At 39.0% G+C, this 27,458-nt stretch overlaps 1 protein-coding gene across 1 annotated transcript; it reads left to right on the top strand.

The window, feature by feature from the left end:
* The first annotated feature begins 1,325 nt into the window (after positions 1-1,325).
* LOC132978877 (SH3-containing GRB2-like protein 3-interacting protein 1) lies at positions 1,326-26,586 on the top strand. The gene is made up of 23 exons (XM_061044221.1): positions 1,326-1,630; positions 8,601-8,664; positions 9,205-9,250; positions 11,199-11,255; positions 11,541-11,598; positions 13,494-13,672; positions 15,080-15,091; positions 15,611-15,622; positions 16,061-16,085; positions 16,425-16,488; positions 16,995-17,065; positions 17,178-17,252; positions 17,353-17,421; positions 17,507-18,271; positions 19,542-19,663; positions 19,792-19,942; positions 20,466-20,577; positions 21,075-21,230; positions 21,363-21,495; positions 21,593-21,795; positions 21,934-21,998; positions 22,895-23,059; positions 23,203-26,586. The coding sequence occupies exons 1-23, from the start codon at positions 1,621-1,623 to the stop codon at positions 23,223-23,225; spliced, it is 2,637 nt and encodes an 878-aa protein (XP_060900204.1). The 5' UTR covers positions 1,326-1,620; the 3' UTR covers positions 23,226-26,586.
* The last annotated feature ends 872 nt before the right edge of the window (positions 26,587-27,458 follow it).

The raw sequence follows: 27,458 nt of genomic DNA, 5'->3' as shown, positions 1-27,458 counted from the left end.
TGGAGAACAAAAGAGGCAGAAGGCCATCCATCATAATTCATCAGAAGTATTAGAACCCATTGGCGAACATCTCACATCTCACAACGCCTACGCTCAAATGAACATCTTTAAGCAGACATCTGAGAGTGCAGCCAATAACTTTCTCTTAAAATTTGTATTTCATCACCAACTCCATACACGCCCATTAAGTTACTTGCCAGACTGTAAACAATGCAACTTACTGAAAGAAAAGTCTTGGCTGGAAGTCCTTTATTCCATATCTGCTGGCTACACAGGAAGCCCTGAAATGTTGACCATCGCTCCCAGTCTATATGTTGACATCAGAAAAGAGCCAATCGGTTTCCTAGATTTGTTATTTATATCTATGCTGTCATATCCACTTAAGTCAACTCCTATTGATCACTCAAACTTTTTATTTTGGTATCACACACTCGCCTCTGTTTAGCGTCCACACTACAGCGAGACCTCTAACACGATCAGACAAGAACGAACAGTAACAATCCCCCAATATATTCCTCTCTGCATTCCCCGCAAGTTGTTGAGTAGTTTTAATAAAAAAGCACAACCTGTTCCCGTTCCTGTATTCACTACATTCTTGTGTGAACTCTTTTGCCCTGGAAACCTGAGGCCCTTTTTATCCGTCGCTCACTCAAGGACAGAGTCTCAGAATCCTCTTTCCTCTTCTGTTTATTTATTTTTCTTCAGTCTATTCAGGATTTCAAAGAAAGACGTCAAGAGACCTTTTCCTAGTCGCCTGAATAGCTGTGTCTGACCTCTATTTTTATCCTGTGTTTGTCTGAATGTCTGTATTTGTCCCTCTTTTTAGATTAAGACTTTTTATCTTTGCTCCTTAAATGCCATACAAGTGTAAATATAAATTAAATAATGCATAAATCACCTCTTATAAACACAAACATTTACAATTTTAGGATGATTTGTATCAGATTGAAAGCTCTTTTTTTTTTAGTTTTAATTTGAGTAAAGATTTCCTGTGCTGTTTTATTTTGTGACACCTTGTATAATATGCACGCACTTGGCTGTAGAGTGTGTGCTCGAGGCAAGCCGAGAGGTACTAAGGCATCAGGGGACAGCAGACATGTGACCATGCTTGCAGGGATTGGTTTAGTGCAGATGTGACATCAGCAAGCCTCCTACTCCCTCCCCCCTTTCCTCCCTCCTCCTCCTCTCTCTCCCAGTCTTCCCCTACCTCACTCACTCTCTCACTCTCTCTCTCTGCTTTCTTCCTCTCCTTCGCCTTTCCTCAGCATCCCCCCTCTCAGAGATGGCGTGTGTTGGAGCTGCCTGTGCGTCCGGGGCCTAACAGACCCCCCCCCCCCTTTCTATCCCCGGATTTGCTGCATATTCCTCGGGTGTCTCCTTTAACTGTGCCCTCCACCCTTGCTGCTTCTATTGCCTCAGCTTTTCCCCACCTTACCCCACCTCCCTGCCTGTGCGGGTGTCTAGGAGTCGGGCCCTTGGGGGGGTGGAGGGATCGTGCATCGCTGAGGGAGCTGTGCGGAATTAGCTATGCCCTGCCCAGGCATCCTTTGACCGGCTGGATTTCTCTTTTTCTGTCCGCCTGCGCACCAGAAGGGCAACGTAGGATGAAAATCTGCAATCATGATGCAAGGTAAATAATCTGTGCACTCTCCTTTTCTCCTTTATTTCCCATGTTTTTCTCCTCCTGCGTCCTCCTCCTGCCCTCCTGTGCTTCAGCCAATGTGATGTGTCGTGCAGTGAGGACCTTTGAGCTGCACTGAGCAGCTATATGCATGACCAGTGTGACAATTTGGCCTGTTTGTGTAAATTCTCGGGTGTGTTTGTGACAGATGAAGGTGTGATAAGATTTGGATTTGTAGAAGAGGATCTGATGAGCACATTTAACACAGATCAGCTGATGTCCTGCTTTCTGTGTTGCCACATGTGTCTCATATTGTGCAGAATCAGATTTAAATTATGTCTATTATATCTTTATCTCTCAATCTATGTAACCTGAAGAAAGGTCTGAACCAGGAATCTGCACCCAGTAGGCTAATGTATACTAATATTAGGACAGGTACTAAAACTAGAGTTGTCCTGATACATTTACTGGTATTATAGCAACACTGGTATCAGGTATCAGTGCCACTAAATCATACCTACATTGCTGTAGCTGACAGAGAATAATCATTGGACAATTAATGTTTAAACTAGAGTTTTACCGACACCAGTTGGATACCGATACCAGATCAATACTGGTATCGGTATCTGGTATCAAGTAGCAGTGTCTCTTTAATCAGTCTATGTCTTGTGAAAACCTATTAAAGGAGATATCTTAACTTGGAAAAATTGGTAAAGCTAGGCCTAGAGTTGTGCCATTATATACAGTTATAACAATACCAATGTCAGAGGCCAATAACTATAGGCTACTGAGCTGTGCTGTAGCTAACAATGAGGAAAACAGATGTCAAAACTACAACTGTCCCTACACAGATATCAGTACCTCAGGCCTATAAAGCCACAGGTATCAGTTTGGGTATCGGTGTCGCTATACTCGGTCTTTGTCATGTTCATATATGCTATTTGAAGAAAGATCTGAACCAGGAAGTTGAAGTCTTTCATACCTCTGAGGTGTTGCCTGCAGTGCATAACATTAGGAAAAGTGGTGCTGAAGCTGGAGTTGTCCTGATACCTGATAACAACACTAGTTTCAGTGGCTAATAACGATTCTGGTATCAGCATTGGGTGTCAGTGTTGCAACACTAGATGTCGCGTGAAGGTGTTTCTGAGGAGAGAACTAAACCAACAAGCTGCACTAATTAGCTGCTTTAGCTAGCAATGAGTAATATTCGGACAAGTGATGCTAAAACTTGAGGTGTCCCGAATACTGATGTCAGCACAGATATTGGCCCTGATACCACTTAAAATGTGGTATAAGCAACTGTGCCAGAAAGGTTCATTACCCCCTGATCAGGTCTCAAAATCGATGCCTGAATTGATCCGGAAGGAAACAATCTAGCTAAAATCATACATGATTTGCCGCACTTGCTGCTGAAAGTGAAACATGTAATTCTATATCAAAGTAAAATGTGATGTAGTGAGAAAGTTCATTACAAGCTATGATAGTAAATGTAAATTATGCATACATATAACCCTGTATGGAAGATGATTGCCTTTACCATCCATGAATGCCAACATGCTAATGGAAGGTTGCTATTATTAGCAAAGGGCCTGCAGTCATCCTGCCATGATATTGTGCTCAGTTTGAGCTACACAGCAGCACAGATGTCACATGCTTATCATTGCCTTTGTTAGCTACATGTGCACTGCTAATTACTCAGTGTAGGCTGTCAGGTGTAGTTAGGGACATGATGTACATGTTTATTGGAGTAGAACTTAGCTGCAGTGCATTGGCTTTAATAACAACCTTGCTGCTTATTCAGCATGTACGATTACATCTCTATTACATAATAAATCAATATGAAATCTCTCTCGAGCTATATGAGTAACTTAGTCTTTGATAAAAGATTCATTGATAAAAATATAACACACTTATTGTGACCTTTGTCTGCTGTCCATTCACCAGCATGAGGGCTCAAAATTATTTTCACATTTTCAGGCAACTTCTTAAAACAGTTCATGCAAGACTGAAAATCAAATTGCCAGAACTACTTCCAGAGGATCATTTAAAAAGACAAAGATTGGCATTACTTCAGTTGACCGAAACTTTATAAGTTAGAAATCGGTATGTTCAGTTTTTTTGACTTGTTGATACAGAGTACCATGCAGATACTTGTCAGATAAAAAAAGAAGATATATTATTAAAATATAATGTATAAAATTATCTTTACTATTTACTGTGTATGGATGCTATGCGCTTGCTATCACTGTTAAAGAGCCCATATTATGCCATTTTTGGGGTTTGTATATTTAACTCTATGCTCTGAGTCCGTCAGCTACACTCTGCTGAGCCCACACTGTTAGACCCCACGTGGGCCAAGTCTGCTCTGATTGGTCTGCCGATCCGCTCTGTCGTTATTGGTCAGTTGCTCCGCACGCATCTCGGAAATTTCAACATGAGCTGCTGGGCTTGCCACAACGAGCCAATGGGCTTAGATCAGTGATCTCACACTGACAATGACGTCGGACTGACAAATTTTTATCGAGGGGGGCTAGAACCGAGCGTTACATGCGGCTAATGCTACAGCTAACAGGAGGAGGTAGGAGAAGCCGCGTTTCCGCGGACTTTGAATTTTTGCACATAGATGTGCCTAAACATGCACAGGACACTTGGAAAACACACTAAAGAGCATATAAAACCAGAAAAAGCATAATATGGGACCTTTAAATGACCGGACCTATATGACCTATAAGCATGCTAAACAGCTTCGTGTCAGCTGAAGATTTCTAATATCTTTACTTTGTGTTATTTTTTTTATTAATTTAGATTTTAAAGGTGGCTTTTAGTGCTTTTTTTGAAGATAGGCCAGTGGATAGAGTCAGAAATTGGAGAGAGAGAGAGAGAGAGAGAGAGTGTGAATGATTTGCGGGAAATGAGCTACAGGTCGGATTCAACCCTGGCTGCCCGCTTAGACACCCCCCCAATTTGTGTTATTTTTAACAGTTATAATTGTCTTTAATTTAAGAACTTAAAAGTATCAAAAAGAAAAACGGTGTGTGATCGGGGAAACACTGATTGCTAACATTTTGATAACTTTGCATGTTATTAATGTCTTCACTAGAAACACTCTGCTGTACATTACTTATTGTCCCATTTTATTTATGTGATTCTTTTCTCTTTTTTTTTCAGCTCTACAAAAGTAGTTGCTACTGGTTGATATGATGCTTAATCTTATGGAGGAAGAAAAGCAAGTGGATTGTTGTGTATTGTTGAGACTGATTCATTAAGATATCAAAGCAACAATAACTTCAGTTACTTTTTACCAAACTTGTTTTTATTTCTCCTTTTTTTTAATTCATCCTTCCTCTTATTCACTGGCAATTGGTGCCGTTGTTGTTAAGCAGACAACAATCCTGTGGCAGAGTTTGGCATCTAAAGAAAGATGAAGTAGATTTTTCACACTGATGCTTGACTGAAAACTAGCATGAATAACTGAAAATGTATCTGTTGGAGTAAACTACAAAAACTGTGCGCCAATCTTTAGGAGCAGTGGCAAAAGGAATTGTTCTTCTCACTGTTTTGTCCACACACACCATTATCCCAGGAATGGGAGTCAGATGCTGATGAGAGTGACCTTAATCAGCTGTGCCTGTAGGACAAACAAACCTTAAAGACAAACAGTCAGAGAGAGGAAGCTTCATTCTTGACCTGAGATAGTCTGACAGAAACATTCTGAAGTCAAGGTTACTTTTGGAGCTTTCAGTCACATCTGCAAGTCGTCCGGTTTCAGGTTTCTTCTGTTGATTTCAGACATCCACAAGATCCAGCTGAATGACATCTAGCAAGTGGTGTTATATGCTGAAAGAATGTCAGATGTATTGCAAAATCAAACACTCATTATATGTAGCTGCCAGGGGATTGGGAAACCAACATGTACTTTGGAACAAGTTTAAAGGGGTAACTTGTTCCCCTAAAGGTATTAGCTGATTAAAAGGCCATGCAATAACAATGCTCATGAACATCTGTGTCATGCATTGACACAATTTGGCCAATCAGGCGCAGCCCCAGCTAGTGGTCAGTTACCCTAAGAATAATTTGTGTCGAATTGCGTTGCATTGCGTAGTAAGCATGATGTCTAAATAAAGATAGAATTATGTATTTTTAACTATTTTTGGATTCATTTGACACACCGTGTAACATACACAGTTAGTTTAAAAAGTAAGCTAAACAGCAGATTGATGTAGGATCTGCAAGTTGGCGCTAATTGCACACTTGTGTATTTTCTGTTTTGCCAGACTGCAGGATGTTCAGAAAGAGTGAGGTTATCACGCTACCCCATTTACAGAGGTTATAGTCCTCATCGCAGCAGCCATGAGTTTCGAATCCCATCTCGGTCCTTTGCTGCCTTCTCTCTTCCCAGCGTTTGCTGTCTCTGGTGTGGGTAACAGAATAAACAATTAAATGTAACTACTGTTTGACTTAAGGTTAAGCAATATGTGTTTCAACGTAACTCTCATAATAAGGCTTAAAGAAGGACCCACACTTTTCTATATTTACATCTCAAATCTTTAATTACAATGATCGCTCTGCGAATGATTTTTGTAGGGCTCACCTCAGGCAAACCTTGTAAATGGGTTACAAAAGGAAACTGTCTTTTTGTGATAGTGCAATGTGACCATCAAATTCTTTTTGTGCCTCAGTGAGTGTCATATTTTTATCTGCAGGTTTGTTACATATTAACATCAGGGTCCATTTTCGGTTTTCAGTCTTATCACATAAAAAGACACACGTGGGTTTGGACTGGATAGAGCGCTCGCTGTTCAGGGCAGCTTCCTCTGATGAAGAGCTATGATGCAGGAATAATCTGTGCTATTGAGCAACACAGCCAACTACTCATACATCACAGGCCCTGACATGTCCTTCAGTACCCTGAGAGCTTCCTCCCCACATGGATGTACTACACACCAGGCCAGAGAAGAGCCTTCACATTCACAGTGTTCATTAGTGTATAATCAGGATCATCAAATCTGTGACTCAATTTTCATTTTGAAGTCACATTAATTTTTTTTTTACTGTTAACAGACATCAATACACCACAATCCAGTCTTGGCGTAGGATAACTGAGAATATCATCATTGCAAAATGTCAGTTATAACAGTTCTTGTTTAAACTCAGCTTTTATATCACAAAAAGAGACGCCGAGCAAAGACAAACCCAAAATGAGCTGCCTCTGAATAGTACACAATGTTCATCCACCCAACTGTCCATCACATGTGAACCTCTATGGATGCGAGTGCTCTCTTGTCTTTTGAAACACTGTTATGCAAACCTGTCAGCTGTCTATTTTGGGGACCAAAACCTGTTTCACAGCACAGCCAACACTCACAAATAACGAAATATGGGATTAATGCAGCCTGTGGGATTTCTTTTGTGGCTTAGCTAGTGAGAGTTTGCTGTTTGGTAACTCAGTCAGAGAGAGGTCCTCAGTTCTGTGTCTGTGTTCAATGGAGGACAATCAAGAACTTTATTTTCTACTTTGAGCTAAGTTAGCATGAGTGCTGTACCTGGGGGTTATTGATTTGTCCAACCAACACTGAGTTACAGACTGAGGGACCTCAACTAGGATGAATATAATCTACTTTGTTGTTCTTAATATATCATCAACTACAAACTTCTGGTCAACGTTTTTGATAAAGTGCTAATTAAAATAATTTCTAAATGTTAGCAGGCTAACTATTTTGGTTAACATGGTATATATTTAGTTTATTATGTGCATGCTCACACTCTAAACTAATCATGTTAGCATGGTAAAAAGTCATTGTGTTAGCATGCTAACACTCTAGCCATTTTATGTGTAAAAGGTAGGGATAATAATAATAGAGAGAAAAAGTAAATGTATAGGTTTACTTTCTGTCCAAAGACAAACTAGCATCCAACACAGCAGTCTGTATAAGAAATGTACACTTTTTTTCGTTGAATTAAGTTAAAAGCAGTTATTTAGTGTGTTGCTACAAGCACAGCAGCGCTCTTTATTACTTTAGTACTGTTGTATTTCGTTGCATTGTCATTGTGGGCACGTTAGCATGATTCATTTAGCATTTAGCACAAAGTTCAGTACATCATTAAAGATTACAGAAATCTAAAATCCCCTCATAGAACATGATGTGTTGTAGAATATGGAGGGTTTTTTTTCTGCTCGTGCTGCAAATTTAGCATTTAATTACCAAGTTAAGTTGGTTACTTTTCAAACAACTGACAGACATTTAATCAAATTCATCTTAAATTCATGGAAAATTAAATCTTCATACCAAACATTTTGAGACAGAAAAGCCAGCAACTTTGTTTAAAAGCAACATTTTTTGTTGTTGTTGGTGATGTAATTCTAAAATGTTGTTTTTACTTCTTATTAAAACACCATAATTGTAGCTCTGTTGTTTTTTTTTTGTATACTGTTCAGTGATGCCACAAATGAGGCTGTCACACATGGAAATGAATTGTTTCTTTAGTCATCCTGATTGGAGTTGCTCGGTATAAACCGTCACTGCTGCAGGGGTCTTGGCTCTCAGTTTGGCCGACAGGCGGCTGTAGTAGATCTCTCTCCTCTGTCCCTCAGATCTCACTAATGAAGTAGACTCATTGATCAACCTGTGCTTGTGTTTTTTTTCGACAGTTTCTACAGTCAGGGAGGGGGGACACTTAAGGGGATTGAGTCTGTCCTTTTTCATTTCACACTCAGACTGTCTCCAGATGGCAGGATGTTTATGTCCTGAATCATTTAATTAATTTATATCAACTTATTGGGGTTTCCTCTGTTTCATCCTTCAGTTACTGCTGTGTAAAAGTCTGGTATTATTAGTGTAATTGGCTCTAAAATGCTTTCAAAGAACACTTGACTTTATACTTGGCTCTTAGACTTAAAATTGTTCTTCATCTCTCTCTCTCTCTCTCTCTCTCTCTCTCTCTCTCTCTCTCTCTCCCTCTCTCTCTCTCTTTGCACCAGGACTGAAAAACCGAACAAGGAAAGCCCTGGGCTTGCGAAAGAAAGACAAGGATACAGACACAACGTAAGACTTACACTCACAACATCATTTACATACATCCGCCTCATCAGTTGGACAATGTGAAGAAATTAGAATGAAGAAACCCACATACTATTTTGGTAACCATCAAATTGTGTAGGGCTGGGCAATTAATCAAGTTTCAATTTTAATTACAATTTTATCTTCCCAAGATCGTGAACCAAGATTAAACTGGATGAGATTAAACGATTGCTGTGCTGCATGCTCTGCCACGCTGGTTTTGTCTAGAGGTTTTGTCGTGTGTGAAAAATGTTTGCTGGTTTATTTTGGCTACAAGAGTAAATCATCACTTCCTCAAAGCATAAATTCATTTATATATATTTTTTTGTAACGTATAAATGTTTACTTTTCTGTTCAAACTCAGTTTATATTTATCAAAGGAGCATTAGAGAAAAAAAAAACAAAGTCTCTGTACCAAAATCTACTAAAATAATGCTCATGCTGGTTTTATCAGACCCCTGATAGACTGATAAACATTACACCAATGTTATGATCATTTTTCTTCGTTCTTTTCCCTTCAAACAGGAGTTCACCTGACAAAGAAGGAAGTGGAAGCAGTAAGAAAGGAAGTGTAAGTACTTGTTAGATTTTCTGTGAATTTATAAAGTTTTAAAAGATGCAATGCTGTTTAACAAAAGAAATCATCAAAATAATGAAGCAAAAAGGTGTAGATTTATGATTTGGACTTAATTAAAACTTTCTCTATTCCATTGTTTTGCTTTTCATACTCACTACAATATCTGCTAAGATCGCGGCTTATGGCAACATCACTACAACAAAGTCTGAAAGTGATGAAGGAAGTTGTAAAAAAAAATAAAAAAAAATACATTTGATCAGACCTCCTTATATGCAGGTAAAAAAAAACCTAAACCAACTTCTATGCTGGCATAAACCCTCATTAAACAGAAACACAGTGTAGCATTGAAGGGTTAAAGTTTAGCCGGGAAGTTAGCCTATAAATCTCAGGAATATAACGAAGGCTGGGCCCTAAAGTATACCCCTGCAGTCCCAGCAAGATGGGGGGCCCCTGCAAATACTATCTGTATATTCAGCGTAAAAATAAATAAATAGATTTTTTAAAGAATTGTTGCTGGTCAACAGTTTTCCTAAAATAACTATTATAATATTTTAAAAGGGTGAACCTTTGACACATAGGGTGCAGTCTGGCAGGTACGTTTGTCTCGTAGCAACAGCTAACGTTACCGACAGTGATGGTAAGGTTAACAGTTCAATCAGGAGAGACTTAATTAAGAGAGGACAATTATTTATTTAAACGTTTAGAAAAAGACAAATGTGCAACGTCTTTGGCGATTAGACTGCACCATGATGTCTTCATGTACTCGAGGGGTAGGAAGACCGACAGCAGGATAGGATACCCCCTGATAGAGTCTAGAGTACCATGGTGGGGGTGATTAAAGTATGCAGGATGTGATGAGGAGTTGACTTTGGAGGAGCTGGTCATGGACACTGTTAAGATGGAATGGAGGTGATTGAGGTGGAGGGTGGTGGCAGCAATCAAACTGAAACAACAAACTGACAGCGAAAGAGAGGAGAAAGGATTTTTAAAATATGGCAGCAGCAGGATGATTGGTTGATAGAGGTCGTGGCAGAATCTGGTTGGTTTATTACTAAAAGAGTAAACGCCCCCATCAGCGGTTGACCAAAGCAGGGAGACTAAGTAGAATAAAGAACAATGAATAAATGTGTGAGAGAATATAAACAGTCGTTCTGCTTGAACCTACGCTGATCTCGATCTGTCTTCATGAAATCCTGCACAGTGAAACAATGAGTAATGAAGAGGAGTCAAATACCAGGAGTACCATGGACAGCTCCCGCACCATGACAGTCACAGGATCAGCACCTTGATAGTGACTTCATAGTTTGTCATGTTAAAAAGCTCAAACTGTGAAAAATGTATTCAGTACAATTAACTCCGGAAAATATTATTAACTCCACAATAGACTAGAGGTAAACTTGTGCTCTAGAATGGCAGCCTTTGTCATAATAATTATTTTATTTTATTTTGTTTCTCTGTCTCATGACTTTGTCCAGCGTCGCTCCCTCACTTCAGCCGGGTTGGCCGGCCCTTCATTCACTCCAACAATAAAAAAGAAAAAAAGGCACACTCAAGTTTAGCTTCAGCGGGGCCTCACATGTTTGCGTTACAGGGCTGAACACAGGACAGTTTGGATAATCATTTTATATCTCGCCATTCTTGTTTCAGGTATGTTTATTTAAAACAGCCGTCAGTTCATCGGATCGCTCATGATTCTAGTCATGCTTATGTTTTAAGGGTTTTGCTGCGATTCACTTGGTGTGTGCAGCATTATTGTAAGTGAAAGGCGCAACAACCAAAACTATTAAATCTAAAACCAAATTGTGATAAACCAAACTCTGCTTCTGGTTCATCATTTAGTTATGCACATTGACAACTCAAAGTGACATTTAAATACTTGTTGTGTGCTCTGTGATGTTCTCCTGTTAACATCCCGTCTTTTCTAAAAAAAAAATAATAATAGAAAAAGGCGAATGGAGCACCAAACGGGTTCTACGGGGAGATTGACTGGGACAGATATGTGAGTATGCAGAGCCCTACTCCTTATTTAAGTCCTCACAAATTCTTTCAATAAGCAACATTGCAGCTTCACTATTAAAATACTGTGGCTGAGGTACCCAGTGTCATGTATCACTAGGTTTAAAATAATTGAGTAAACACTGTAAAAAGAGTGATGACTGCATGTTCCTTGAGTCAGCACGAAGCTGACGGTCCACATTTATATACAGAGGAAAGAATTAAGCAACATTACAGGAGTGTGTGATGAAGTCAAAATGACTGTCACCTCCTCCCGTCTCTCCTGCAGGCGTCTCCTGACGTGGATGAGGAGGGCTTCAGCCTCCGGCCTGGCGACGAGTCTGATGATATCCTTTTTATTGAGGAGAGGAAGCAGCAGTAGAAGCAGTCTGGGGACTCTTCTCCAGAAAAAACTATTGACCTGTTTGGCTGAGTGACTTATTGGACCAGTGTTTCTCAGCATTGAATGGGCCAAATCAATAATCCCTTCCTTCCCTCTCTGTTTATCATGTGTGTGTCTGTGCAGTGCTAAAAGCAGGAAGGACACTTGACAAAGCTACATTACATTTGGACTGGCTTTGCTGTCACTGAGCCCCAGTCCTCATTAACTACTGACCCCCAGGTTGCTACTGTTTTAAGTATTAACTCCAGAGGTGTCAGCAGCTGTATATTTGAAATGGATTTATAGAAAGCAGGTATGATGGGGACTTCCCTCGAGCAAGAGGATTAAGCTGAGTGTGAGTAACAGCAGATGTAATGCTGTTCCAGTGACAGAGAGTGGGATGTTAAGGAAAAGTAGCCACACCCCAATTAAGAAACTTTTTTAACTAGTTTAAAGGTGCACTCTGTAGATTTGTTAGTGAAATTTGAAAGTTGGAGAAGTGAAACAATTATATGCTGCATTTTCTGAACTGAATACACAAAATGTATTCAAAGGAAAGAATGGGTCCCTGGAACACTTATTTGAGCTAAAAAGCTACCAGGAGAGTAACGCTTTCTCTTTTCCGGGCCCACCACCATAACTTCTCACGTATCGTTTTATCTTCAAACACAGGGAACACATTTTCCTCTGAGGACAGTTTGTGTATAGAGTTATGAACATATACCACAGAATCTGTACATTTCTACAACTTTCACATTTCTCTACCAAAACTCCATAGTGCACCTTTAAATTCTGCAATGAAGATAAGTCCCTTTCTGTTTTAATCAATAAAAAACCATGTATAGGCTATTAGAATGTGAAGAATGAAATGTAAAAAAAGTCGTCACAATATCCCAGAGCTGGACAGACATCTCACTATGGAAGAGGATTAGGGTCACTGAAAAATGTTTTTTGGGGTTCCGAATTTCTTTAATCTCAGAATTCTTTCTCTGACAGACTGTCCTGCTTGTGACGCGAGCAACAACTTTTTTTCGGCTCACCTGAGCCGTTTATTGACGAGCCTCTGTGTTGTGATTCCAGTGAACAGCTCTTAAATACAAAGCACCACATTTCATTTTGTCCATAAGAATTATATATGTAACATACACAGTGTGGACAGCCAGCGTGCGATCCATGGGACCATGTTCTAGATTTGCGCCCTACAGTTTATTTTGTGATATATAGCGCTCGTGTGATGTTAGGACACGGTGTGAGATTAAAGTCAGAATTAAAAAAAAAAAAATTTCAGTGGCCCTAATCCTCTTCCTCTTCTTAAAAATGGCCTTTTAGTGCAAACAAATGTCTTACATGACTTAAAGAAGCTACAAATCTTTATGTCTGACCCTTTTTTTCTTGATTGCTGCATGACGTGAAGTATTCAATATGCAAAACAGCATTTTCCTTTTGGTGTTTGTTATTTAAATATATACATTTAGCTAAATTCAACTACTTCATGGAAATTCTTTTGCTTTGTAGCTTTTGAATGGTGATCAATACAACTCTATTTCAGTCTATAATATGATTTTATCTTTTGTTTATGTTTGCAGTATTGTTTAAAATGTTTGAAGGAGCCAGTGACTGAAGTGTAGTAAAAATAAAGATTTGCCTCTGAATTGAAGTGCAGTAGACGGAGGCGTAGCAGAGAATTAAAACGCTCAGTAAAGTAGAAGTACCTCAAAACTTGAAGAAGTATACGTTCTTACTTTCAACCACTGCCTGCTGAGTTCTGCAGTGTGTGATTTCGACCAAATGTATTTATTATTAAGTGAAATGTGACCTCTAAATGTTCTAGATAAAACGTTGTCCTTGACCCATGTTCACCAGCGTCCAAAGGAAAGCAGTTTTTCTCCTCCAGTGACTCTGAGGATGACGAGGACGACAGCAAGAAAAAATTCAAAATCAAGATCAAACCTCTGGTGTCGGACAGCGCCAAGTGTGTCCCTCCATCCATGGACGAGCTGAAAGCCTCAGTGGGAGGCCTGGCGCTGTCTCCATCTCTGGTGAGTGCTGCTGATCAGAGCTCTTTTTCTCTTTTACCTGACTGAAGGGCGCAATTCTGGAACACCTTCACACACACACACACACGCTCACACACACACAATCAGCCTTATTGACCACTAAGTTCACAAGTATTTAGTTACATTTGTTTTTAAGAAAGTTTGCAGGAAAAGTCTTATTCAGTGTTTGTAAACCGCAGACTTGTTCAAACTTGTGTTCTTAAATAAGTTTCTACAACATCTTCAAAAGTCGAAAGCTGATGACAGGTATGTTGTTTTTTTCCCTTTAATTGATACGACTGTTTGAGACAGTGAGGAAATGTAGTGAAAGAGAGTGGAGCATGACATACACCGAATAGTGAACACAGAGACTCATCTTATTCTCAACTTATTTATCTCTTATCCCCAGAACTGCAGAAGCACAAAACAAAGACAGAAACAGGCTAAACTTCCCTCATTAGTGTGGGTGATGACAGCGTGGCACGTCGTGGTGTAGTGTATCACAGTGACCAGGCTAATGATCCTGTCATCATGAGAAAACAAGCTTCAGTTATCCCGAGATAATGAGATAAATGTATCTATAATAATGGGAAAACCAGCTTAGTTATTTCAAGATAACATGAAAAATAACTTAAGATCCAAAGATAACAACTGGAAGTTACTCATTATAATGGGAAAGGTGAGACAATAAAATATATAGATGCATGTCCACTTAGCGCTTTTTTAAGCCTCAGCAAACAAGCTGGCATGATAAGTAGGGTCAGTAGTGATTATAAAATATTAATCACACAAAAAGGATCCTTTCAATTCTACTACTCCTCAAGTGAACACGGTATCAAGAGAGGTTTTTGTTATGAGGGGAACCCTGCACCTCCCTGCATATACGTCCATGCAGGTCCCTTTACACTGGCTTATGTCTGATCTCAGAGGCCGTCATAAATCACAAAGAGAAATAAGTCAAAATAATCGCTCAACGCAGGCACCAATCTCTGGAAACTTGAAGAAATTAATCCAATCTCTAAAGGATGAAGTGGTGCGCCTACACCTGCATGACTTCATAGATGCATTTGTTTCTTGGGATTCATTGAAAACGATGGATGATCAAACTGTCTAAGTCAAATTAATACCAGAGCCTTCTAATAATGGGCTCCAGGCGTGACGTAAACAGTATATCCAGTTATTTTGCTCAAGCATGTTAGCAGTCAAATATGCCTTAGTGTGCTCTTCAGTGTTTGTGGAACATTTAATTTGAAATCGTCTTGAATACAGTGTAAGTGAGTTTTTACAAGAAATGTCCTCCTAAAAACATTTAGTAAATGATGGTCTTTATAAATGGTCTTCAATAATTTCTCCGTCTGACACTTTCTCTGTATTTGTCCTTTTTCTCTCTTATCTTCCATAATCTTGCAGAGGAGAAGTCCGGTAAGCTTGTCATTCATTTTGACACCACAAACATGTGCTGCATGACATTCACCAGGACATGCTTGATAAACATGTTACTTCTTTGGATTCACATTATTTCCTGCATGCAGTTTTTATCTCACCCTGAGTGTTTCTGTCTGTTTTTAGGCCTAGAATGTCCTCACTTCCTTTGTTAATTTCTCCCTGCTATCTTTACTTGTACCTGTCTGGCAAAGTGTCTGTGTAACATAATGCACAGTAAACATAACACACAAACAGCTCTAAATCAAATGATTTGGTCTCTGAGGAGCTGTGCGACCTGCTACCTTCAGTACCTCTGCTCTGTAGGTGTTGGTTGTAGGTGATGGCGCTCTTGTCCTCATGATCTCAAAGGTGTTATGGCTCACGCTGCATTATTACAGCTTTGCGGTGCAAGTAAAGTTTTGCGGTGTGTGCAGTTTTTAGTTTGTGTCCATTTGACTGATTTGTCACTCACTCTCTGACCCAGGTCTGTTCTCTCTTCCTTTTTGCTGGTCTCAGAGACGCAGCCCGGTGAGTCTCTTCCGCCCTCTGCTGGCTGTTTGAAAGACAACAGCCTGAACACTGTTTTTATTCTCTGCTGTCTGACCTGTTTTTTTTTTTAAAGTGAAAGTGATGCACTCAACATTAAGAAATAAGCTTGATGTGTTAAAAGTTCAAAACAAGTGAAAGATATCCAAGTGTTGTGACTATGTTAATGCATTTTTAATGCTACTTACATTGTTTAAATGCATTTTATGTATACATATAACTGTAGTTAATATACGATTAAAGAAGTAATACAAATCTACAATGTTTATAAAGTTTAACATTTTCTTTTTAAAATACTTTTTAATAACAAAACCATCATTGATTGAAACAGACAAACTAAGTTGAAGCGGTGGTTTTGGTGCATATGTTTACATGTCTTTATCCTCAATTTGTGTTTTGTTTGGATTTTGTCTTTTACAGGGGCAGATAAAAAGAAATTTGTCCTGTAAGTAAACTTAAATAGCTTTTAAGTAGCTCTAAAGACAGGGTGTAGCTGGGCTTTTGGGAATATTATAAGTGTTACATGAATTGTCATAAACTAAAAGGTTATGGTCGGGCTGACTTAATCATGGCTTTCATATTAAGTTATAAAAATGATGATTATAATTTATCCTTGGCAATGAACCAAATGCTTTTGAGCTATTTTAGTACGAACCAAACTGACACACAAATATCTCCCTGGAGCAAAACTGCTAAAGAAGCTAAAAATAATAATAATAATAAATAATTTATTCATTTGCACATGTAACAGAACAACAGTTGAGTTTTCATTTTTCTCCTGTAGGTGAAGAGATTGCCAGACCCAGACGCTCCACACCTACTCCAAGTCCTGCACCTGAGACGCCAAGGTCGGCCTTTATTTTAGCAACACTAACAACTGACAGTGGTCAGACCTGTTAACACTCTTTATCAACCTGCAATACAGCTGGAAACATTTATGCGTCAATATAACATTGAGTTGACAAATACTTACTTCAAGTAAACATGTAAAAACGTTCTGGTTGCAGCTCCTTTAATGTAACGACTTTAAGTAAGCTACTTTTTGTCATGTGGCTGAAGATTAGGTGGGTTTGGTTTGTAACTGCTGGTTTGACAAATACATAATTTAAAGTGTTCAGTTCAGCCTCTGGGGTTTGTATCAAATGTAATCATGAAATTAATAATTGTTCTGCAGATGATTCAATGAAGAATGAATGAATAATTGTTAGTCTCATCCATGCTCCATTTGTTATTAGTACTGCTGCATTAATTGAAAAATGTTGCTATGGGATATTTATTTTTTCAAAAAGGTTTAATGCAGCAGAAACTTTTAGACAAAAAATACTCTGAACCTAACGTGTTTCTCATTTTGTAGTGACCGGCTATCACAGAACGTTCCTGCCTTTTTTGGGCTGCCTTCAGAGACCAAATATGCCAGATATGATGGTTTGTCTACTCTCGATAGTACATCTCATCAACTGAAACTCTGCACTTCATGTAGCAGGTGCTTTACACAGAGGTAATTTTTACCTTTTTTTCTGATATTATCCAATCACAGTGGTCCATACAGAAGTTTGGGTAGAGTCTCGACATCGATCAGAATCACCGCTGAGCAGAAGTTACCAAACAGGAGGTGAGCTGGAGTGAATGATTAACACTTAAGGAGAAACATTTGTGTGTAGGCCGGTTTGTATTTTCATGTCTAACTGGCTTGAATGTCCCGCATGTTGCAGCTCCTCCTCCTCTTCCTCCAAAAAACATTCCATCAAGAAGTCATTACGGCTGTCCCTCAGACTTTGTTGGTGAGTCTGACATTTTCAGTCTTTCTTTTTATAAGAGCTTTCATTTAAGTCTTTCCTAAATTACATTCTACCTCGAATTCTGCAGCTGATCTACCCAATGGAAGAGCAGCTCGTAGCTCTGCCCCAATCTACCTGAACGTCCTGTCCCCCGCCTCCTACCGAGGCTCACCTGCCCCCGACCTGGACGATGTGTTTGGCCCCTCGGACAGCCCCCGCACCAGCGAGGAATACGTTTCACCTCGATGGGTTACTTTCACTGACGACAGACCTCCGCCGCCTGATGAACTCCCTCCCCCGCCACCACCTGACTCCCCTGCCCCTGACACACCCTCCTCCACACCATCCACCCCCTGCCTCTCCCCAGGACCACCTCCAGACGAGCCCCCACCTTCCCCTCCGCCTTTTTCTCCTGGGTCTCCTCCTCCTCCTTTCTCACCCCCAGACTCACCCCCCTTCATAGTACTCGGACCTCCTCCTCCAGATGAACCGGCCCCTCCCCTCCCTCCAGACTTTTCCCCCTCTATCTCACCTCCTCTGTGCCTCGACGAGGACGCCATCGATGAGGAGGTGCTGCAGTTTGCAGCGTACTGTTCGTCCCCGGCCCCAATCAGCCCTGTGCCTCCTCTGCCTGCAGAGCGACGGTCTCCTCGGGCAGGGGGGACATCTCCTCTGGTACTGGGGGGTGTGGGGGGAAAGAGGACTCCAGAAGGAGTGTACCTGAGAGACGATATCCCTGACTTTGTGGGTTCGCCCAGAGAATTAACACCGAGCTTCAGGGGCACACCGCCTCCTCTTCCTCCAACCACTTACAGGTCCATCATGTCTTCCCCGGGGCCGGGCTCGGGCAGCAGTGAGTATTCTGAAACCTTTGCAGAGGTTTGTTTGATTGTTCATCACTTTGTTGCACTAGACGTACACTTTTTCTCATCTGCATAAAAACTTACAAGTGCAACTATTGTTCTAAAAACATGTTTATGTTGAAAAAACAATGCAAAACAGTGAAAGAAAAAATGTATTATCTTAAAAGTTAGATTTTGTGAATTCGTTTTTTTTCTGAATTGATTTTGTAATGCTGGCGGTCTTCATGTAGCCTTGCAGAAATACACTTTTGGGAATACAAAACAATAAATATGTTGTGTATTTCAGTATTTTATATGAGTAGTGTATAAAGATGATTTATATTCATATGACTTCCTTTTGCAAAGAACAGAAATGTGACTATTTGTCTTTTTATTCATGTCATATTGTAGAGATGGGCACAGAGTCAATGTTCCCGCTCTGAGGGGAAACATGTCAGTGTGAAGCTCCTTGCTTTCAATTTAGTCTGAAAAGTTTAACAATATTTTTGATGCAGTCACCAGATATAATATTGATTCTATCTGTTTTTATGATAACTTGTAAGAATGAAGTCGAGTTGATTTGAGGTAAACTGCTTTCTTACTGACCCCTAGTGGTACAGTGTGAGCTTTCAGCCTTATGATTCTTTATCCACAACTGTATTTATTTGGTGTAATTCTGTAAGACTGCATGTACGATTAGTCCTGATGCACACTTTACATAGCAGCCTCTGCCATCATCATCATCATCAACCTTTATTTGTATAGTGCCACTTCATAACTAATGTTATCTCAAGACACTCTCCCTACAAAAGAGCAGGTAAGAGACCTGACTCTTTGTTATATATTATTACAAATACCCAACATGAATCCACCATGAGCACAATACTAAGCAACATTCAGTATCAAAGATAAACTTCCTTTAAGATGCTCATGTTGAACAAAAATCTGCTGAACGGTGTTGAGCTCTAAAGTGGGATGGAGGGAGATGCAGGAAGAGAAATTAAGATAGAGACAAACAGAGCAACAACGAATACAAAAATATGATTTATAGCTACAATTTCAGTGATAATGTCAAACGTACGTGTAGTATTAGGAGTAACAGCTTAGTATGATAATAGACTGATCAGTCTAATATTCACAGTACCAACTTTAATGATGGTGAAACTGGGAGGACTGGGGATGTTAATTATAGTCGGTGTGTGAATGTGAGTGGGTAAGAAGTGTTGGAGCTGATGTTGAATGAAATCATTTTAAACCACACACTCTGATGTTGTATGGCAGGCCCCTCATCGCCAGCTCGTCCTGCCACTCCTCAGTCTCGAGGCAGTCCAGTCCCTCCTCCTCCTCCTCCTCGACCTTCGTCACGACCAAAGCTGCCGCCGGGGAAACCAATCACAGACCTGGTACATATAAAGAGTCATTGATTTAACCTAAAACCTCCTTTGCTGACAGGTATTCTCACATTTAATTTAAAAAAAAAGAAGAAAAAAAAAACAATTAATGTGTTTGTGTTTTCATGTTCTGTCCCCAGTCTCGGCCCTTCAGTCCTCCGGTTTCAGGCAGCCCCCCACCTTTCGCCCCTTTGGCCCGTGCGGAGAGCTCCTCCTCCATCTCTTCTATCACCATGCAGAGTGCAGCGTCTACTCCAACATTAGGAAAAGAGCTTAACACACCCACCACAGGTACACCACCATCTTGTCTCCCTCATTTCCTCTAGCTTCATATGTCAATGTGTGTCCGTGTTGCGTGTCTCTCCTCATCGTGTCCTTCCTCACAGTCTGCCCCTCTCAATAATTCTCTCCTCCTCATATCTCTGCTCGCTCAGAGGCCTCACTGCCTCTGGTTTGGTTTGACCACGGCAGGTTTTATTTAGCTTTTGAAGGTGAGTAGAGCCAGACCGCCCCTGCAGTTCCACTAGTGCATGGATCCAAAGCACAAACCCTTTTATTACCTGCTTTCATTGAGCAAGAAAATTGCCACCCATCTGATCCCTTGTCCTGCTTACTCACTCACCTAGAGTCTAGTTCCTAGATGGATTGTAGAGGTATAAGTTTTCCTGTTTGCTTTTTATGTTAACACTCCCTTATTCCCTGCGTTAAAGAGAAGACAAAAAAATGTGGAGTATATCAGGAATGACCTGCGGGATTAAATATTGTATAAATGTAGATTTTAAAAGCGTTGTGTGTATATTTGTGTTTTCCAAAGGATGCTCCAGAGGGCCCAGTCCGCTCACCATGGGACCTCAGGACACTCTGCCTGTGGCTGCAGCCTTCACAGAAACCATCAATGCCTACTTCAAAGGCGCAGACCCCAGCAAGTAGGTCCCCATTTCTCCCTTTTGTCTTTTTTGTCACTTGTGCCCATGCACCGCACCCCAAAAACCTTTCTTGCTATTCAGCACGACTATAAAATGACTTTTTTTTCGTGCCAGCCCCGTAGTAAAAATCCTGCATGAATTCAGGTAATAGTTTGAAACTTTTTCCCCAAGCAAGTGGGCTATTTTATACTAATCAGTTCCTTTATGGAAATGTCCTTCTACAAGTTGTTGTGATCATAACGCAGTGTTTCTGTGGAGGAGCAGAGTATATCGGCAAAAGGTTCCCCATGAATATCTTACTTAAGATTAATGCAATAAATAGATGAAAAGAAAAAGGCCAGAATAAAAAGAAATATAACAACATTCTTCCAGTTGGCTGACTTTTATGTGATGGTTTTCTGGACTGCAGACTTTAAGACTGATAGGACTGGTGGCAAACGATCATTTCTGTGTAAGCATGATCTCTGAGATCTGCTTCCCCTCTCCGTCTGTATCAGATGTGCTGTGAAGATCACAGGAGAGATGGTGCTGTCCTTCCCTGCGGGTATCACGAGACATTTTGCCAGCCATCCGACTCAGCCCATCCTCACCTTCAGCATCAGCAACTACAACCGACTGGAACAGGTCCTCCCTAACCCACAGCTGCTGTGCTGGTGAGAAAAACACCAATGAAAAACCCTCTTATTATAGGCTTGATTTGTTTTATAAGAAATGCATGATACATGGCTTTAGTTCTGGCGCTCCGGCAATATATTTAATTTGAATTTATACATTTATTTTCTAAGTGATTCCACAGCAAACAATGCAGACACAAAGGAGTTCTGGGTAAATATGCCAAACCTCATGAGCCATCTGAAAAAAGTGGCTGAACAGAAGCCTCAGGCGACGTACTACAACGTGGACATGATTAAGTATCAGGTATCAAATATCTTTTCAACTGTGCATTAATTTGTGTCTATCTTCTGTATATTAATCCATCCATATATCTCAATGTCTTTGTTTCTTGTTCTCTCAGGTGTCATCGGAGGGAATCCAGTCCACTCCTCTGAACTTGGCATTGAGTTGGCGAGGCGATGCCAACAACACGGACCTTAGAATAGACTACAAATACAACACAGAGGCCATGGCCGCCCCCATGCCACTACACGACATCAACTTCCTGGTTCCTGTGGATGGAGTCATGGCCACAGTACAGGCCATGATCCCCCCTGCTACCTGGTAAAGATGAAAATCTGGCACAACTTTTTCTCTCTCCAGGTTTTTTCTGTATTGGACATGGAGCCTAATGGCTTACTTTATATAATGTGATTAATGTCATGAAGCAACTCTGTAATGTGTTATCATTTTCCTCTGAAGGAATCCAGATCAGCAAACAATACAGTGGAAAATCCCCAGCCTCTCTCCTCGATCTGAAAATGGAGGTAAGTGCTCATTGTTGTCGTGTTCTTGCAGTAATCGGATTTTAACCCTTTGAATGATGCATTATCCTTTAAATCGAACTAAACAAAATCTACAATAGCCAAACATGGTTTTAACACTTGTGTCCTTTGCGTCATCACAAAGTAACTTCATTGATGTCCTCATTACTTGTGGTGTAAACTTCACTGCGATAGATCATTGTTCTGTTAACCTGGTTTCACTTTTATCTAAAATCAAACAAAAAGACCAAAAGAAAATAGACATATGTGACATACACTTAAATTGAGTAGGTTTAGGGATGTGAAGTGCTGACATTTCAATACAATAAGCAAAAACACAAAAGCATATATTATTATATCTATGTTTCATGTATCTAAAAGACCAGCCAGCGAAAAGGGCTGCAAATTAGCCACGGCTAGAAACTAGTATGCATGGCATCTACTTTGTATTTAACATGAAGCAATGTTCATTTCATGTGTCCCTGTTAAGTAAACAAATTCAAATATATATATATATATATATATATATATATATATATATATATATATATATATGTATATATATATGTGTATAGCCTATATTTAGCATTTCAGGATTTAAATATGTTTAAAAAAAATTTGGCTAACATTAGCTGAGATAGTACTGATTCACAGAATATGACCCGTTTCAAGATATTTCAAGAAATGATTTCCCGATTAGGAAAAATACCAATGTAGGCACTTGTGAAATCATTTTTTATTGCATAGTTCAAAGGGTCTAATAGACAATGAGTCTCATTCTTTTCTTGTATATGTGGCTGAACTTTAAGACAGAAATCTCTCTGATAGTTTGACATCATTTTGAAACTAAACGTATCACGATAGAAACCAATACCATCCATTCTGTGTGCCTCCTCCAGGAGTCGGGGCTCTTTTGGGCCGGTTCCAGATGACTGAAGGTTCCTTTAAATCCTCACAACTGTCAGTCCAGTTCACCAGTGAGGGCAGCACTCTCTCAGGGTGCGACATCCAGCTGGTCGGGACGGGCTACCGGCTCTCTCTGATCAAGAAGAGATTTGCTGCAGGTCAGTTGAAGCATCAGAAATGTTTGTGACATAATTGTGACTACATTTTGAACCAGAGTTCTCTTAGGTTTGTCTTCCAAATATGTAGACACATTCAAAGCTAAATGTTACAACTCTCTGACATGTTTCATTTTGTGTCACAGGGAAATATCTGGCGGACAATTAGTGGACCTGTTTGTGCACGGAACAATAAGAATCAACGGCTTCTGACTGTGAAGACGACGGATCCATCCCATGTTTAGAGAATATGAAACTTTATCTTAAGCAGCCATTAGATGTAATGATGAGATTTTTCAGAACAACAGATCACACACACACACACAGTTAATATCATATTCAGTAGAGTGACTGCTGCTGAGTTTATGCAAGTAAAAACAAATCATTACTCTGTGCACTTGGAACACTTATGGGCTTACATGGAGAACAATATAAGGACACTCTGATTCTTTTTTTTTCGTTGACATATTTGTGGATTCATACAGTGATCCAGCCTTATACATTGCAATTTCTTTTGTCTTACCTGTTGTCATCGCAATGCACTGTAAAAAAGAAAATGTGAATATATTATATAAATCAAAACAATCTTAAACAAGGTGGAAAAGAATGGAAAATGTAAAAAAGTTAACATAGGGTTGCTTTAGAGTTTAATTTAAATAGGTTTAAGGTTACATGGTAAAATCTGATTTACACTGCCACCTCAAATCAGATTTGTTTTCTACCATGAGACATCATTCTTAATGACTTAGAAATTACTTTCATGTAGTCAGCCTTTGAAACGCCACAGCCCATTGTTTCAGTCTTGTGATTAAAGGTGACTGGTCCGTTCACAGTACAAAATGACCCACAGCACTAGACTATAATATCAGTACTCTGAGGTGCTTTAGATAGAATTATATGTGAGCCTCTGTCTTAATGGATTTGGAGCAGAGTAAAACCTTTTTTAAGTACATTGACTATATTTTGTAGATAAATTATAACCATACAAAGAAAACTACTAATTTATAACCTTCCTTGCTCAGTTTCACTCATCTTTCTCCAATTTAATGCAAGTTTTAAATGTACGTTTAAAATCTTAATCTTTTATCAATATTTTTATTTTAACACATGGTTTTATCACTTGATCAATCATCATGACATTCCTCTTAGAAACAACAGGCAGCTTTTTCACTGAGGAAGCTTAAACAAAACCACCCAATGTTCTTAACAAGCCTAGCACCAAGCTGATATCTAAGCTAGCAATTAGCCATAACAAAGTGGATCTAATAGCAGCTTGGAAGGCAGATTTTTTTTCTATAGGGAGTTGATAAAGACTATTCAAACAAATATAGAAGTAGAGAATATATTGGACAGAAACATGACTCCAAATGAATGCTAACATTGTGTATCATCTGGAAGCGCTAATTTGTGTTAGTGTCAGTGTTGTAGCCTTATCAGTGTGTTTGGGCTGGCCCACGGTGGCCAAAAAATATTAGTGATGTCGGCTAAAAATATCAATAAGACCTTCAAGTTCTGTATCAAATAATTATGTGTTCAAGTTACTGTCCAGGTTTAGGGTTAAGAATCTATATGTTTAGCTTAAAATTACCTAATTAGCCTAAAAGCAGCGAATCATGCAGGCATTTGTTAGCTAGCTTAGACAGCTTGTCTGAAAGCTAATCAAGTACAAACTAACCTTTATACAGTTTCAAAATAGTACATCAAAAGAGACACACAACACATTTTCTAATTTGTATTCAGTGTGTATTTTTTAATGGGTGGCTGTGGTGTGGCTACTTACTTCTTAAGCTACCTACTTTGCAGATATGTTCATTTTTGTGTTATTTGGGTGTTAGCAAACATGCTAATACATTTAGTGAGAATTTGCTCAAATCAACTTATTTTAATTGATATTAATTTATCAACAAAATCAGATCTTTGTACTTGCTCAAATGTTCCCATCATGCTATCAGGGTTGACGCACATAAAAATGCTAAACTTTAACCATTAACTCTGATGGCATTTTGCTGCTAATGGTTCATGTGAACAGAGGATTGAAACTGAACATGACCTGCTGGAGAACAAAATCATTACACATTACATACAAGTGTGGGCACGTGCAATGCTGAGATTCATCAATTCCTCCACGTCACAGGGCTAAAGGGATGTTTGTAGTGATGTGTGGATGGTCATATACTGATGAGGGGATACCTTTGTGACTAACAGAAGCTGCTACTTTCAGTTGAACAGTTGATTTAAACTGTTATTGTTACAGATTTTTTAAGTTTAAAGGGCCTTAAGATGTGAGTAGATATAGAGCCAGATGTGAGTGCCATATGGTGGTAAAAGGAGCTTTAAGTTTCAGGAGAAATTTAGATGGGACCTGAGTTAGAGGATAGAAGGAATTGCCTTTGACTGTTCTTAAAAAGTCGGCTAATTTCTTTGATCATGACCTTTGATAGAGGTGTTATAGAGTATTAATGGGGATATCACAGAGTTATAAAAGAAACATCCATCAAGAAGTAAGCACTATTCATGTCCCTGATTATTTTCTTCCTTTTCCACCATGTTGAAAAAATGTTTTATCATTTTCTAATAGCAATATTTAAAAACTAAAATGTAAAAAGTGTATATATAAAAAAAAGCTATGTTTCAAATATTTCTCTGGGCATATGGATGTGTCTGTGATTGTCTCTTGGTTTATTGATGTCAGCACTCATAATGCATTTGGTTCTATGTGATAACACCACTTTTCACCTATGGTTTTACATGTGGGTTTCCTGTAAAAAAAAAAAAAAAAAATCAAGTGTTACTGTTGATGAATAACTCCAAACGGTGCCGCATGAAATCTGCATTTGTCCATCACAGATCTTATCAATGCAATACTAACTTATTCATCCCAATATGGTCATGATACATGTTATTGTATACGTGTGCTATGAGAGGAGACTTTCTGCCTTCACTTGAACCTCCACTCTCTGTTTTGCTGTTGTTGCACCTTCAGAAACCCATTGTCGATCAATTTGGCATGTATCCATTGATATACCCATAACATGCATCTGATATAGGTGTTTGACATTCTCCTGTGTTTGACTTTCACTCAAAACACACCATAAATTTCATCAATAAAAAAATGTAATTGCTTCACATACACATGTTAAACATCACATTTCATAGAATGTTTTAATGTGTTGACTCACAGTTTTGGCCTGGGTGTATAATATTTCATTAGGTTTTTGGAAAAATAAATAAACATGTTTTTTTGTTATGAAGTACAACAATGTTTCTTTTTATAATGCTTATCTTTTTCTTTGCCTTATATTTGAGCAAACACCAAGTCCTCCAATATCGGAGGGTTTCTGTAAGTTTTTTTTTCTGTAAGTTTATTTTTTCTACAACGTTTTGTCTTTATTCCTTTCACTGTGTTAGACACAGAATATGCAAATATTTCATGTAAATTTCCCATCCAAAGATTTTGAAAGTAAATATATGAAAAGAATCAATATAATGTAATACCTGTTTTACTTGGTAATAAAGAAGAGGAAAGATGAGACATGGATCTCCCTCTCATTTTTCAGTGATCTTTTTAAATCTTGGGATTCTGGCAAGTTTGAAAAAAAATAACATTTTGTGAATTTCCACAGTTTAACAAAGGTTACCTCAGGTTATGTGTTTTGATTCATTCCAAAACTCAACAAAGCTTTACCAGAATCATGTAGGCCATCTTAAAGAAGGGTGTTGGTGGAAAATATATTAGCGGGCAAGATCAGAAAACAATCAGAAAACAATCTTAAATCTGTTATTTTCTGATAAGGAATTAACACTTGAAAAACACAACCAAACATGATGAGGTGTTTTAGACGGGGTCAGAAAAACAGGAAATGTGCTTAAATCTGTACCTCTTCAACATCAGAAAATCCATGAAGAAGTTCATGTATGATTAAAAAGAAGCAGAACATCTATTAAATAGACTTTGTAGTTGAGTGTGAAAGGATCCATTGATATTGAATATTCAATTGTGTTAAGGATCAACGATTCACTAAGATAAGGGTTTTAATTAGCCACTACAAAGTGATTTTTTTTCATTTGCGTGTCTAGCTGAGTTTTAGCAAAACAATTATTAAATTGATATCAGTTGAGATTGAGATCAGTTTTTTTTTTATGTGACTAATTGTGTTTAAAATGGTCTCATGTTGATCCTTAACCTCTCAACTTAATCATATCAAAATCACACCATAGCCCAGAATTTGTGATATAGCCTAAGCAAACTGTGTATCCTACCATAGTTCAAAGAATTGATTTTATTTTCATTTAGAGATGAACCTCGAGGTTTAACACTCCTATTTCTGGTGAGATTGTTTTCTTAGCTACTCTCAGTGATCAGACACGGGGTCCACATTAACGTGAAAAATTAAACACATTT

Source organism: Labrus mixtus, chromosome 8 (assembly GCF_963584025.1).
Source record: "Labrus mixtus chromosome 8, fLabMix1.1, whole genome shotgun sequence".
In the NCBI taxonomy this organism is placed as follows: Eukaryota; Metazoa; Chordata; class Actinopteri; order Labriformes; family Labridae; genus Labrus; species Labrus mixtus.
Note: the sequence above shows the minus strand (reverse complement) of the source record. Positions and strands in the feature narration are given on the sequence as shown.